At 43.9% G+C, this 15,022-nt stretch overlaps 1 protein-coding gene and 1 long non-coding RNA gene across 2 annotated transcripts in view; one reads left to right on the top strand and one right to left on the bottom strand.

The window, feature by feature from the left end:
- Positions 1–8,149, bottom strand: part of NPC1 (NPC intracellular cholesterol transporter 1) — a 44,929-nt gene extending 36,780 nt beyond the window's left edge. Inside the window, exon 1 of the mRNA XM_077352598.1 lies at positions 7,878–8,149. Within this exon, the coding sequence (XP_077208713.1) occupies positions 7,878–7,973 (96 nt within the window). The 5' untranslated portion in view covers positions 7,974–8,149. The remainder of the gene's footprint in view (positions 1–7,877) is intronic.
- A 720-nt stretch (positions 8,150–8,869) lies between these two features.
- LOC143844856 (uncharacterized) lies at positions 8,870–14,389 on the top strand. The gene is made up of 3 exons (XR_013234166.1): positions 8,870–9,058; positions 9,679–10,199; positions 13,983–14,389. It is a non-coding gene; the product is annotated as an uncharacterized LOC143844856 (long non-coding RNA).
- Positions 14,390–15,022: the final 633 nt, after the last annotated feature.

The following is a 15,022-nucleotide window of genomic DNA, read 5'->3' as shown; positions in this document are numbered from 1 at the left end:
ATTGAAAACTGCTGCAATTTTTTCTAGGAGTTGACTAGTAATTTTCCTTTAAGTATATTTAGGAGTGGGGTCTAGTGGGCAATAGGTTGCCAAGACTGGCAACTGGCCAGAAGCATACCTTGCCCCCTCCACTGGCAATGTCATGGCATCACTCCCAGTATTATCCGAAAGTGACCTAATCATATTGGGGTGACTTTCTAGCACTCATCCGAAACCTATGTGGTTTAACCAGAGTTTTGGCAGAATGATAAATCATTGTTCAGTGCAATGATGTCTCTTTGGGGTTGCACCAGAAGTGATGAAATGGTGTTGGACTGATACAAATACTCCCTTCTGTTTTCCCTGCAGAATTTTTCTCTTCTGTTGCCCAGCTTAGTGAAAGTGGAAAGAACCAGTTGGGGCAGGAAGCTTTCCAATGAACTAGAAAAGGGGTTGTCAAACTGCGGCCCTCCAGATGTCCATGGACTACAATTCCCATGAGCCCCTGCCAGCTAGAAGATGTGGCGTCTCTGGGTGGAAGAGAAGGAAATAGAAAAGAACGGAGGCAGGACACAACCAAAGACAGGCTGTCTTCAGTGATGTAACCTTACTTGTGAAAAGCCTTTCCTGAGACTCATCTGATGCCCACCGTACTTCCTTTTAGATGTCATATCCAAAATGGTCCTTTTTATCCAACATTATTTTACAGACTGTTTTTAATGTGAGAAATGTTTAAGAACCACTTTTAGCTGTCTTTTCTTTCTGTAACTAATAGCAGCTTATTCAAGAACTTCTGACTCAGGTCATGCTTACCAAATTACAAAGATAAGGCTGAAAGATGTGTGCCAGGTTCTGAAAGAATAAGCAAATTTTCCAAGGTTTTCTCCACCACCCAGAATGGTCTGGAGAATGACATTGATTATTAAGCAACAGAAATAGTGTGTTTGGGTTGCAAGTTATCAGGCAAACATACCTCTCAACTGCTGGTGTCAGCAAACAAGAAGAGTGAAATGAAACTGGAGGCCTAGCAGCTTGGGACCTGGCCCAGCTGAGTAAATTCCACATCCCCTGTGACAGAATGAACTGCCGGTAGTTCCTGTTTCAATTTTTCTCTATATAAAACTCTTTGAATCTTTGAATTATTTTATTTATATAAACATATTTTCCAAGAGTAATGTTCTTATTTCCAAAGTTTTTTGAGCTTAAGTTTTGAACAATACAATACATATAGTACTTAATGTGGTACAAAACAAAAAAATGTTTCCTGATTAATAGTTCTACATAATATGACCCCCATGGGAAATATAATGGGCATCAGTATAACAAAATTCTGGAAGCCTATTTGTTTTAGGGCACAAAATTTTCAGACATTTTATTTTTGCAATGATCTTTAGTATTTATTACTTGTAAATATGCCCCCCCCCCAAAGGAGGGGTACTCCACCACGTGCCATCTGTGGTGGTCAGCTGTTCCCCTGCCTCCCAGCGGGGGTAGGTGGTGGGTTGGTTGCCGCTGTTTTCTGGTAGTCTGTATTTCAATTACTGATTTTAGGGGGTTATAGGGGTTTTAGGGGATTATATTGTTTTACTTTGTAACCCGCCACTTTGTAACCCGCTTTGCCGAGAGTGGCGGGTAATAAATCCAAATAATAATATCACTACTACTACTACTAATAGTAATAATAATAAGGATTTAAGAGTCTTAGGATACCTCCCCCCATGGTTGTTATGACTCAGTATAGTGGTTTGTGTAGTTGTTAGGAGCTTTGAATAGTGGTTAGCAATGCTAACTTCTAATCTGGCAAGTAGGGCTTGATTCCCTGCTCCCCCATATGCAGCCAGCTGGGTGACTTTGGGCTTACCATAGCACTGATAGTGCTGTTCTGACCGAGCAGTAATATCAGGGCTCTCTCAGTCTCACCTACCTCACAGGGTTTCTGTTATGGGGAGAGGAAAGGGAAGGGGATTGTAAGCCACTTTGAGACTCCTTTGGGTAGATAATCCCATATAAAAACTCTTCTTCTTCTAATTGTCCTAGGTCATAAAGAGCCATTCTATTGGATATATATGGATCAATATCAGACAATTAAAAATATCAATTTGTCATGCTCAGACATTGCAGGTACATTCAGAATTAACTTTATAATAAATTTCTTCCTTGGCTCATCATATAGTGGGCATGTTAAGATGTAATGGGTGAGATCCTCAACTTCCAGATTCCCACATATACATAAACATTGAGATGTTTGGGTACATGAGATTCAGCCAAACTACAGGGCTATAAGCATAGCTTGGAAACTTATATAGGTAAAAGCCATCTGTAGTGGTATGGAAATTATGTTAGCCAAATAAGTTGATCTTCTATGCTCTTTTGTTAAAGGATTTAAATCACGGGACTGTCTTTGATTGAGATACTGTAAAACTATTGATTGCTGTATCCATATGGTGTTTGGGAAACCCTTCCTCTGCATTGTGTCCTAACTCTATTTCCTCCTCATTCTGTGTTTTCCTGATTTACTTTGAGCAAATTCAATTATGTGGGGACCTGCAAGAAACTTGTGGGGAGGAGGCATTCCCTCACCTTTCCTTCCTTCCCTCAAGCCAATAATCCTTTCTTGTCTTTTCCTCTCCCTCTAAGCCTGTCTCTCCTTTCTCTTCCTCTCCCTGCCCCAAGCCAATACCCCCATTTTTATCTTTCTGCCCACATCAAGCCAATACCCCCTTTCTTTCTCCTCCCACCCCTTTTGCCCTACCTTTGAGCCCAGCGGCAGCTCAGTGCCAGGGAGCTGCTCTAAGCAGGGAGGAGTTCCTAGCAGCATCCAGGTCCAGCGTAGCTCCCAGTGTCTACCACCACTGCAGTCAGGCCGGGCCTCTCCCGGTGTTCCCCACTACCACAGTCAGGACCAGAGCTTCTCCCAGCATTCCCCCACTGCCACAGCCTGGAGCAGCTCCCAGAGTTCCCCACTGCTGTGGCCAGGTCCAAAGCAGCAGCAACCAGGTCCTCAAAGATAATTTGCGTTGTCTACAACCATCTGGGGAGGGGATTTAGCCCCCCCCCATTTTGTTTAAATTTTTAAGACTTCTTTGTAAACCTAGGGATTTACCCAAGTTTGAAGAAAAAGCTGTTTGGGGTAAGTAGATGGGGGACATGCTTAGGAATTAGATATATAGATATTTTGTAAAATACATGCAACAACAGAATACCACTGGTAGTCACGTACTCAACTCAAACTGGTTCAATGCGCCATTAATAACCTAACCTAAACCAGACAATGATATCCTTCTATCACAGGCATTGGGAAGTACACTTTTTCTTGACCATAGGCTTCTAACCTTGAAACAATTTCTCATTCACAACAATATTCTTCCAAACATAGACATAGACTCTATGGCCAGGATCTACAACAAACCAAGATGCCAGCTCTGTACCCATTTCTACTCTGACAACACAATAACACCAGACATACAGGTCAGTCCCTATGCAAAAGAATAAAAGGAACATAAATCCAACATTAAAAACTGCAACACTCAAAAACTGGCAGGGGAACACTTTTTTCCCCTTCCAGGCTATTCTATTGCTAACCTAAGAGTGGCAGTCCTCAAACAAAAATATGTTAAGGGTAACTTGCAACACAAGATTGCTAAATTCAAGATAATTCACAAGTTCAGAACAATGGAACCCCCCCCTCCCAGGGCTGAAGAGGAACACAGGATTCTTATCTCACTATAGATGCTAATTATCTACCCCCAAACATTGTGCCTCTGCTCTAATCAGACAGATTACAATACACATTGTCTCTTTGTGTCCTTTAGAACCTTTGGCAGACAACCTGTGGTCCTCCAGATGTCCATGGACAGCACTGGCAGGGGCTCATGGGAATTGTAGTCCATGGACATCTGGAGGTCCACAGGTTGACTACCCCTGCTTTAGAAGCACTCTTTACAACTCCTCTCACACCTTCTGACCAGGGCTGATTCTGCACTTACTTTGTTTATTCCGTTGTGGATCCTGATAAATTCAGATCCCCCCCCACCATTGAAACAGAAAGTGTTCTGCACGTGATTAGGGAAGCTCAGCGGGGGAGGGGGGAAAGCACATTAGGAGCCTCTTTCTTTTCTTGAATGGGCGAGGGGAGGACTGTAGACAGCAGAGAAGGGGGAATAAATCCAACAGGAAAATCTCTGCTGAGAGAAGTTAGGGCTTCTGATGAGAGAAGTTAGGGCTTCCCCTTTAAGACCGTTTATGCACTAGAGGTTTCATGCTGGGCTGTTGGCTGGAGTTTTACTCGTGGCAGTTTGCCCCACCTCTTCCTGTACCAACATGGGGGAGCATTTGGCCTGGTGCACCTCATCCGCCTCCTATTTGTGCTCCTGCATGGGAGCTGGGGCAGTGAAGTTCCCAGTGCATAAACGGTCTAAGGGAAGCCTTGTAACCTGGGAATCAGGAACTGACGCCCTGGCTAATCAGGGCTTTTCTACAGCACTAGAGGCTCGGCAGCAAGTTATTTCGGGGAAAGCGGACAGCTGCATGCTTACTCATGCCGATTTTTCAAATATCAAGGGTTATGTCCATTCCAGGATATCGTGGGGGAAAAGTAGGGTCATTCCGGATTAATCATGCTTGTTGCAGATGAAAAATTTAAATCGCCCAAAATCAAAATGAAAATCACATTCAGTGTAGACGGCAAGGATTGAATCGACCTGGGATTGGAATAAAAGCTCCTTGCAGATTCAGCCCAGGATTAAATGACTCAGAGATCTTTCTCTTGACTCTGACAAAGGGAGAACTGACTCTAGGAAGCTTACACCCAGAAACTATTGTTGGTTCTACTGGACTCAGATTTATTCTACTACAAACCAACTTAGCTACTCTCTAACTATTCTGTTAAGGGCAGTGTATTCAGCCAGTACAAACTGACAGTGCAAAATACTCTTTATGTCAACATGCCACTTTTAGTTGAGCTGAGTTCACCAATGACAATGCTACTCCTCAATCCAAAATGAATATAAATGTACATTGTGTTTGGAACCAAGTCGTGGTATATTGTCAAAGACATCTCTGTTCTGAAGGGAAGTATTATCATCATCTATGAGGCTTTTGTGCAGGCATACAAACCTACACATACTAAACATGGGGGTAGGCTGGCTGTCGCAATTTCAATTGTATGCTTTCCTTCCCTGCCTGATTGTAGTTACTTTCCTCACAACAAGCTTTTTTTGGAGACAGATACTGGCAATACCATGGGATTCCCAGGGAAGCCTGAGAGCTTGTGGCTACAAACACAAATGGTAACTACACGACTATGGAGGCTTCAGGAAAAACGCCATGGGTTCTTCTTTTTAGTGTGTTCATGAGTTGTGTGTAGGAGCAATTATTAAGCTTCATGACATTATCACAGAAGCTGTCATTATCACATATGTTGAACTAATAATGCATGGGTTCTGTGGGGATGTTACACACCAGTTACGTGACTGGCCTGTGGCAGTAGAGTTGCCAAGAACACAAAAGGAGGAGCTGTGTATTTTGCTATGGTGTCTCTGGGTTCAACTGCTAATACTTTCCTTTCATTCACACTTCTATATTAAGCTGAAATATCTGTTTTTATTTTATGTATCATTTGGTATATTTTTGAAATTAAAATAAGAATGAAAAGTATACTTTTAAACAATGATAACAAATAAGACCAAATTAAATATGGAGCTGCAAGCTGCAACAATAAGGCAGGACCCATGAATATGCCATAAACTGGCAACTGGGGGGAGGGGAGAAGGTTGAATTGTTTTTAATCTCTACAGTAAATGGAAAGGAGAGTAACTGATGCTTATAAATGATCAGCACTGTCAACACAAAGACTCATCTTTATAGATGTTTCATATTCAGGAAAGATGGTTCAGATATTGATAAATAACAGACTAAACTTTTGGCATGCACAGTGATAGGAATTTGATGCCTAAAACATTGTTGCCTGTTATGTTATTCCAAACAAGCACTGGGATTTGTATTGATATTTTATCTAGCAATCTTTAAATAGGCTTGTCTGAGGATTAACTGAAAAAGAGACATGACCGGATCTGTTGCACTAAGACAATAAATTTTCCTAGCCCAGGGACTGTACTAGAAGCACAGGCCACTGACTGAAGAGCATATTCGATTCCATATCACAGGTAGGTTACCTCACTGCCACCCGATAATAAAACATCCTAACTATATACAGCTAGAACCTGTTGGGTGGGGATAAATGACTATGACTCAGTAAACTGAAGCTGCTAAGATTCTGTCAAATGACTGTGAAATTTCACAATTAAGTAAGTTGTTTAACTACAACAACTTCATTTCAGTGTTCTGTACAATGCTGTTTAGAAATGCTGATATATGTCTTATATATGTTCTGTACAATGTTCTGTACAATGCTGATATATGTCTTAGTTTTTAGTCTTGACCTGGATATCTAAGGGACCGCCTATCTGAATACGTCCCCTGGAGGGCGCTGCGTGCAGTGTCTGGAAATTGTCTGGTAGTCCTTGGCCCAAAAGAAGTCTGACTGGTCCTGGCCCCTGCCAGGTGGAATGAGGTCCAAGACAACATCAGAGTCCTAACGGGACTATCACAGTTCTGTAGGGCCTATAAGACCAAGCTCTTCAACCAGGCCTAAGGTTGAGGCCTGTTCAGCAAATGAATCATCCACATAAGGACAAATCATGCCATCCTCTCTCAGTGGAAGAACATCTATGAAGCACCTCCACTTGTGGTGATTTTTAATTTAAAATGTTTAAACATTTTATTTATTTTATTGTTGTATTCATCTATGTTGTGAATCACCCTGAGATGGCAGGCCTGATAGGGGTGGGATATAAATGTCTGGAATAAATAAATAGTCCAGGTTATTCTGATCCCGTCAGTCTTGGAAGCTAAGCAGGGTTGCTTCTGGTCAGTATTTGGAAAAGAGACCACCAAGGAATATGAGGGGCATGACAAAGAAGAAGGTAAAAGCAAACCACATCTGAACTTCTTTTACCTTGAAAACTGTAACTTAACAACAAAAATTCAGATTACTTCAAACAAAGAACAGTTAGTATTAAAGAAAATTATGTCAACACATCAGCTATATAGAAACCTGCTTGCAAAGAAATACAGAGATTTTACAAGACCACCTGTTCATCATACTGGCCTTAAGCAGAGAGCCTGAAGCTGCCAACCTTATGATCTCACTGTCTTATCTGTCCAATAGACCCAGATATTCAGGGCAACTTGACAATTTAGCTAAATTCACCAAGCTTCCTTTTCAACTGCAAAGTGACTTTTATTTCTTATGTAAATCACTTCATATAGTATGTGAGATCTCTTAATGCTTCAAACGGCTCACCACAGCTTAAGATCACCTTGCAGCAGAAATCAACAGATGGATTGAAAACTGTCAAGTGTGAGCAGTCTTACAGCAAGAGAGTCATGAGAAAGGAAGGCACAGAGGAAGGTACTCGGTGCTAGGCTGCAATCCACAAAAGAGTGGAAACATGATTCAGAAAAGCACTACAGGAACGGCCTGGATTCAAAGACGGCTAGGGCCAGGGCTAAGCAAAATTATTCTCTTCCCCTAGCAGTCATCTTGTACAAAATCAGCAGAAAGCAAAATTGCTTAAGAGGTACATGAAGCATCTTCAGTAGTCCTGTTCAACTACTATTCATAAATGTACCCCCTAATTAAAAAAGAAGAAGCCGCCTAAGGTCACCACCTACTCTGTATAACGCCCCCGGGGGGAGGGTTGCACCTGCACCTGCACAAGCCCCCCCCCCCCCCCCGCCGCCATACAGAAGCACCTGACTGAGGCAGGCCCTAGCCGTCCGCCGTCGGCATCCTCCCCGGCCCGTCTTGCCCCGTCCCACGGAAGCCCTCCGCTCACCGGGCTGGGGAGCAGGGCCAGCAGAGCGGCGAAGGCGAGGCTCAGGCCGCACAGCCCCCCGCACCCTGGGCGGGCCAGCGCAGGCCGCCTTCCCATCTTCCCGCTTGCTGCTGGGCGGCTGCGGCACTCGAGGCGCGCGAGAAATGGCTCTGGGAGGATCCGACGGACGTCACCGCAGCCCCGCTCCTGAGGCTCGCCGCCGTCAAGCGACCCGCCCTGCTCCGCTCAGCAGCACCGACGGCCTTTCCCTGCGAGGAGGAGAAGGAGGAGGAGGAGGAGGCGGCGCCGAGACCGAGACCGCCCCGTCACGCCACGCCACCGGCGTCCCCCGCCCCGCTGACCAAGCCCTGCGCCGGGCACGCAGGCGCTCCTGGAAGCCGTTTCCCGGGAGGCCGGCGGGGCCTGATGGCTGCGGGATACGGGCGCAGCTCCGGCCACGGAGGCGCGTTTGCCGGGCTGGAAGGGACCCTCGCGGCCTAATGGGCGCGGGCAGGTTGGCAATCGCGGCTGCCTCGTGCTCTCTCCCGGGGGTCCCGGGCCCTCGTGACAGCAGCGCTGCGCCTCCTCCGTTGGGACCCCGGCTTTGTGCCCGAGAGACAGTCATTTGTGTCCCGTCACGTGTTTGCTTGCACACACAGCCCTGCAAAATGCCTGCTGCATCCTGTAGTCGCAAGGTCTCGGTGCGGTTTGCTTCAAATATTGCAGAGTTCTTCTTTTTAAAATGTTGCCTCAGCAGTTCTTTGGGCGAGTTTCTGATGGCTTTCATTTCAGTGCATCCTTAGATGAGAAAATATAAGCCCTATATAGGAATTGTACCGCTACGAGTCATTGCTCCTCCACCAGTACATTTGACTTGTGCTATAGGGCAGGGGTAGTCAACCTGTGGTCCTCCAGATGTTCATGGACTACAATTCCATGAGCCCCTGCCAGCCAACGCTGGCAGGGGTTCATAGGAATTGTAGTCCATAATCATCTGGAGGACCACAGGTTGACTATCCCTGCTATAGGGCCCTGCACTTCCTAGATCTGTAGAACAAGGGCTGTCGCCAACCTGAGGTGGCTTTGGCATACCTTTGTGACAACCACGGATAAACTACACCTACCATAGGAGCCACCAACAGACCAGGCACTGTCCAAGGAGAAGAACTTGGGATAATAAATCTACAGATAACATAGCTAAAGTAAGTATTAACTCGATTGACCTTTTAGGTGTTATACTGTTTTGTTCACAGTGTTAGCCACATTGGTGAGGCAACTTTGAAGATATTTAAAAGGTTACTAAATAGCTTCCCAAGAGGCAGTTCCATAGGGATCTCCAGGGTCATCTAGTCCAACCCCCTGCACAACGCAGGAAACTCACAACTACCTGACCACTCACCAGTGACACCAATTCGATGCCAGATGATACCCTGTCCCCCCCCCCCCCAAAACAAATCCCAGGTTAGTCTGGCCTGGAGGAAATGCACCTCCCAAATCTGAAGTGGCAATCGGCATTTCCCTGAGGATGCAAGTCAGGTCCACAAGAGCCCAGCACTGACACAGTCCTTCCTGCCCATCCACTCACAATCTTCCTGAGTTCACAAAATCAGCATTTCTATCAGATGGCCAGCTAGCCTCTGCTTACAAATTTCCAAAGAAAGAGAAATTTTGATTCTGCTCTTCTCAGTTTATTCTTTAGTTTTTTAGTTGCTAAATTTGTAATGTGAGTGCAATATATATTTCAAATGCAAACTACTGTTGCTGTGTCTTCGTAGTCAGTCTCTGAGGTGTAAACTGCACGGAGCTTTTATTCCAACCTCAGGTCGATTCAGTCCCTGCCGTCTACACAGAATGCGATTTCCATTTGGATTTTGGGCGATTTAAATTTTCCTTCTGCAGCAAGAAGGATTGATCCGCAGTGACCCCACCTTTATTGTGCGATATCTTAGAGTACTTTTAATGCTCAATATTTTTCAAATCCGGATTGGGAAAGCAAGCTCTGTGGTAGAGAACCTCTGATAGGTCACACCTGGTCATGTGACAAGCTTGCCTTAAAGGAGAAGCCCCTAATTTCTCTCAACTTCTGTCGGTCCTGGATTTTTTCTCCCTTCTCTGCCTTTTTCGATCCTCTCCCTCCCCCCCCCTCCAAGAAAAGAAAGAGGCTCCTTGCTTGGCTCCTCCCCCCCTTCAAGAAAAGAAAGAAAGAGGCTTGGCTCCCCCCCCCCTTCTGAACTACCCTAACAACGTGCAGAACACTTTCCTCTTTCAATGGGGAGAGGGGGAGAGGAAGACCCAAGTTCAAAGCGACCTGAATTCAACAGGATTGACAATGGAATAAACAAAGTAAGTGCAGACTCTGCTTAGCTATCCTTTGCAGAACAAATGTATTTTTATATTTATTACCAAGGAAATAAATAAGGAAATAAATGGAAGTGGAAATAAATAAGGAAAGACCACATTCCGTGGTAAGGAAGAACAGTCAGCAAGAATTTGTGCGTGTGATCAGTGTGTACAATAATTCTCACATGGGGACTCTACGCAGAGGTCTTTGTAGAGTCCATTAACCTGCCCTCACGTCCCATAAAGCTTCTGCATAGCCTTGGTTTGGAGTTCAACACACCTTGGTAATGTTACCCAAAGGAATTAATTTTGACTGCATCCTACAGATTAAAACTCTGAATAACTTCAAAGGTAACATTTAAAACACTTCATCATTTAATAATATTAATAATATTAAATGATGATTACAGATTGATTTTATGCATGCTTTCCTGAAAATGAGTCTTAACTGATTTCAGACTACTTTATTCCAAGATATGTGACTGTGCGTTTTATATGATGAAGATTGAGATTAAATTGCACTTTCTCTTTAAGAAATCACTTCATTAGCTCCGTTGTGTGAGATGATTCTGGGACATATTTATGTCATGTGCTACTGTAGATTTTTCTCAGAGATGCAGCTAAAATGCTTGCAGCCTTGTGTGATTTGTTTGCATGAGTGTAAAATGTCTGTGTGCGTTGTACTTGTAAAGTGGCCTGACCTGGTGTCGCAATTGGGAGCTGTTCCAATCTCCTCTTGTGGATGTAATTTGACAGCATGACTAAACTGAAGAAGAAGTTTGCCCATCAGCTGATGCTATAGCAACCACACTGCTTCTCTGCCTAGCTGCAGCCACCTGCTGGTGAAAATGGAAATCACTCACAAGAAAATTATCAGGCTTTGCTTCTATGGAATTTTAATTCTTTTAAGTTATAAGCATATACATTAATAGCTCTAAATAACACGCAGTTATAAAATTAACAAAATACGACATCAGGTATTTTGCAATATTTTGAATATACAAGGGTACAAAGCTATTAAGTGGGCATTGTTAGAGGATTTAAAGGTGAAGGTATCCCCTGTGCAAGCACCGGGTCATGTCAGTGTTTTCATGGCAGACTCAATACAGGGTGGTTTTCCATTCCCTTCCCCAGTCATTACCGTTTTACGCCCCCCCCCCCAGCAAGCTGGGTACTCATTTTACCGACCTCGGAAGGATGGAAGGCTGAGTCAACCTTGAGCCGGCTTCTGGGATCGAACTCCCAACCTCATGGGCAGACAGCTTCAGGCAGCATTTCTGCCGCTTACCACTCTGCGCCACAAGAGGACTTACTGGATGGCTAATAAATTAGCATAAACAAAATGTATTTTTTAATCTATTATATTAAAGTCTTGGACAGAATTCAGTATAGACCGTAACCATTTATAAAGAACACTTTCTGGCCTGATTACCTATTTCAATTATTATCTCTTTATTACTAAGTGATCTCAAATTCTTTCCAGACTTTTTTGTGTCTGTGGGTATTTTTATGTTTGTTGTGATGAATCCTGCTGTTTTGTCCAGAGGATAGCCATGTTAGTTTACTGCAGATAAACTGAACAGGAGTTCTGTGGCATCCTAAACACTGTGCTTGGGAGTGAACTGGAAGACATTATATGTGAGAGAGATTAAAAAAAAAAAAAACCCCACACAGGGTCAAGAAATCATGAAATACCAGAAATGTAAGATGAAATATAATTGGTACATTTAAGTGTATAGTTGAGATCTAGTCAAGGAGGGGTAACATTTCATTCACAAATTATGGTAGGCCAGTTAACAATTGTAATGGGTTTTACAAAGATACTGAACATCAGTAATGTGAAAATCCACAGTCTCAACTCAAGCTGGAGAGTGAGGAAGTGTGAAGCTTTCCAATAAATTCTAATTCAACAGTTCAACATGTCACTTTCCCTTTGTAGTGCTTCTGTTGGGGAATTGTATCCCTTAAGGTCAGTGAAAAAACTGGCCAGAGAAATTAAAGCTTTCCATCATCCAAAAAATGGTTTCTGAATAATGCAATTTTTAAATGGTTTTGGTTATCACCTTTAAGGCCATACGAGGTCTGGGCCCAATGTACCTAAGGGATCACCTTTCTCCCTAAACTCCTCAAAGAGCCTTATGTTCTGCCAGTTCCAACCTCATGCTTATCCCTGGCCCCAAGGAAGCCCGCTTGACCTCAACCAGGGCCAGAGCTTTATCCCTCCTGGCCCCCACCTGGTGGAACGAGTTTCCAGAGGAGATCAGGGCCCTGATGAAACTTGAACAGCTCTGCAGGGCCTGCAAAAGGGAGCTCCTCCGCCAGGCATTTGGTTGAGGTCAACCAGTACCACCACTTCTAATTGGCCCCCCCAGAGCCTCCCTCCCACAACCATCGCTGCAGACTCGCCCATCCACTGGGCCATGAGTAAGCATTGATTTCTTATTCTCCCCAATGTTCTATTGTTCATAATGTTATTATTGTATTATTATAAACTTAATTATTTGTATTGTTCCTGTTTAATGTAAACCACCCTGAGCCTTTGGGGAGGGCAGTATATAAATATAATTAATATAATTAATAAATCAATACAATTTGTGTCCATTCTTGGTCCATAGTTATGGATTGGGGTGTCACCGGTATGCGGATGATGCCCAGCTCTATCTCCTGATGGACGGCTAGCCAGATCTCCCCCCAGAAACATTTGCCAGTTTTTTGGAAGCAATGGCTGGATGAATCAGGAAGAGTCACCTGAAATGCAACCCTCCAAAATGGAGATCCTGTGGCTGGGTAGAAGGGGGCAGGATCAGGAAGCGCGATTACCCTGCCTGGAGGGAGTGCAATTGAGATCTGCACCCCTGGTCAGGAACTTGGGCATGATCTTTGATGCCTCATTATCCATGGAGTGCTGCACGAAAAAGGTGGACGATTCCAAAATTGTAACAAAGGAGAGACAAGAATCTGTCCAATTAAATATAAGAAGATAAAAAGTCTCTTATCACATTTATTTAGACTTTGACTCTGCCAAAATGGTCTCTAGATTCATTTGTTTTCCGTTTTCAGTCTGGCTTTCATCAGTGGCAATGAGTCCTAAATAAATAAGTGTCCTTATTAGTATAACATATAACAAATAATAACTGGAAATGTACTTCATTATCCATGGAGGCTGAGATCATGAAGGTAGCCCAGATGGCGTTTTTCCATCTGCGCCAGGCACAACTACTAGCACTCTACCTGTCCTCAGAACACCTGGCCACAGTGATATATGTAACAGTCACTTCCAGATTAGACTTCTGTAATTTGCTCTACGCGGTCCTACCCTTGTCTTTGACCTGGAAATTACAGCTGGTACAGAATGTCGCTGCACGGGTCCTCACTAAATCATCTTGGGCGACTCATGTCCAGCATGACTGGCACCCACAGCAGGGTTGAAGCAGGAGAGTGCTTCTCCTGCATCTGTATTCTACTTTGTCATCAGTTCAGCTGACAAAGATCAAGAAGGTAAGACTGAGTTCATGTGGGGGGGGGGGGGGGATGCCCTTCTGCAGAAGACAAAAAAGTGCTTTTCAGTTTGTTTGTATCAGTTTTCTGATGGTCAAACAAGGTAGGAGCTTTACAACTTGCGGTCACAGATGTTTTCTCCAATGTATGGTTGTACACATTTCAAAAAGGATTTGTAAGGTGTTCTAACCTGTTCTGCATGTACACAAGCGGTTTTTTCGTCATCTTAACTTGCTTAAATTATTTTCAATGCTAGAACATTCCTAATTTTTCACCTCTTGCCACTAGATCTCACTCCAAGGCTGTGCACAGCTGAGTGGAGGCTTTGAGGCATTTGTGCCCGCTATCTGATGTGAATTTGAAATTGTGTTTTGAGAGCACCTATCCACACGTACCACTGTGAAGAGGCTTGGTACAGGCTCTGCTGGATCAGCCCAGTGGTCCCTCTAGTTCAGAATGCTGGTCCATACATCATGCAAAAACTTCAGCCTGTCCAGCCACAAGACACGCAGCATGCTGAAGACAAGCAAAGGGGGGGGGGGGGGAATGAAGAGAGGCTTTGGAAAAGTCTTCCCAATGACACTGTTCTTGACACTGGTTTTTCTGTATTGTAGAGCAGCTTTGTGAGATCTTTTGTTCCCTCTCAACTGCATGATCCTGCATCACAAGATTAAACAATTGTTCATATTCCTGCGTGTGGGGACTGAGTCAGTATTTTGTGGTCCTAGCCTAATCTTCCAACCTTTGACCTTTTTTCCTCTCCTGGCCATAATTAGATCAAGAATGTCAAAACAAAATTGTTCCCAAGTTGAGGACTACACCATAAAAATGCTGGCGAGATTGTTCCCTTTAGCAAGTGTGTCAAGGACACTAGCAGTGATTCAGCAAACATTTGGTCCAGGGAAAAAACATTTCACATTCCCTCAGAGTTAAACATATAGTGAAGTATATGAACTGTTCTATTGTCTCAGCTGGGGCCATGGGTGGCTGATTAGCAGGTCCTCCAAGGTCCCAAAGGCAGCCACGTCATCCCCCAAAACGAATCATTGTCAAAATTAGGAAGTGATACCCTTGATGTGTCAAAGCAGCTGACCCAACAGTTCCTTCAGCACTCTGCATCAGCCTCTCCCTCATTCCATTTAAACTGGCAACACACTCGTATCTAGGAATGTGGAAGGGAGATTGGGGTGATAATGGTCTTTGGTGAGTAAAACAAACAGACAGACTTGAAGATCTGGAATGTTTATACTGTTGCTTCACAGAATGTTCATGATGTACGACTTTTCAGAATATAAAACCACAGATGTCTGGTCAATCCTCTCTTCTTC

This window comes from Paroedura picta, chromosome 9, assembly GCF_049243985.1.
Source record: "Paroedura picta isolate Pp20150507F chromosome 9, Ppicta_v3.0, whole genome shotgun sequence".
Classification (NCBI taxonomy): Eukaryota; Metazoa; Chordata; class Lepidosauria; order Squamata; family Gekkonidae; genus Paroedura; species Paroedura picta.
This window is presented reverse-complemented; position numbering and strand designations above follow the sequence as displayed.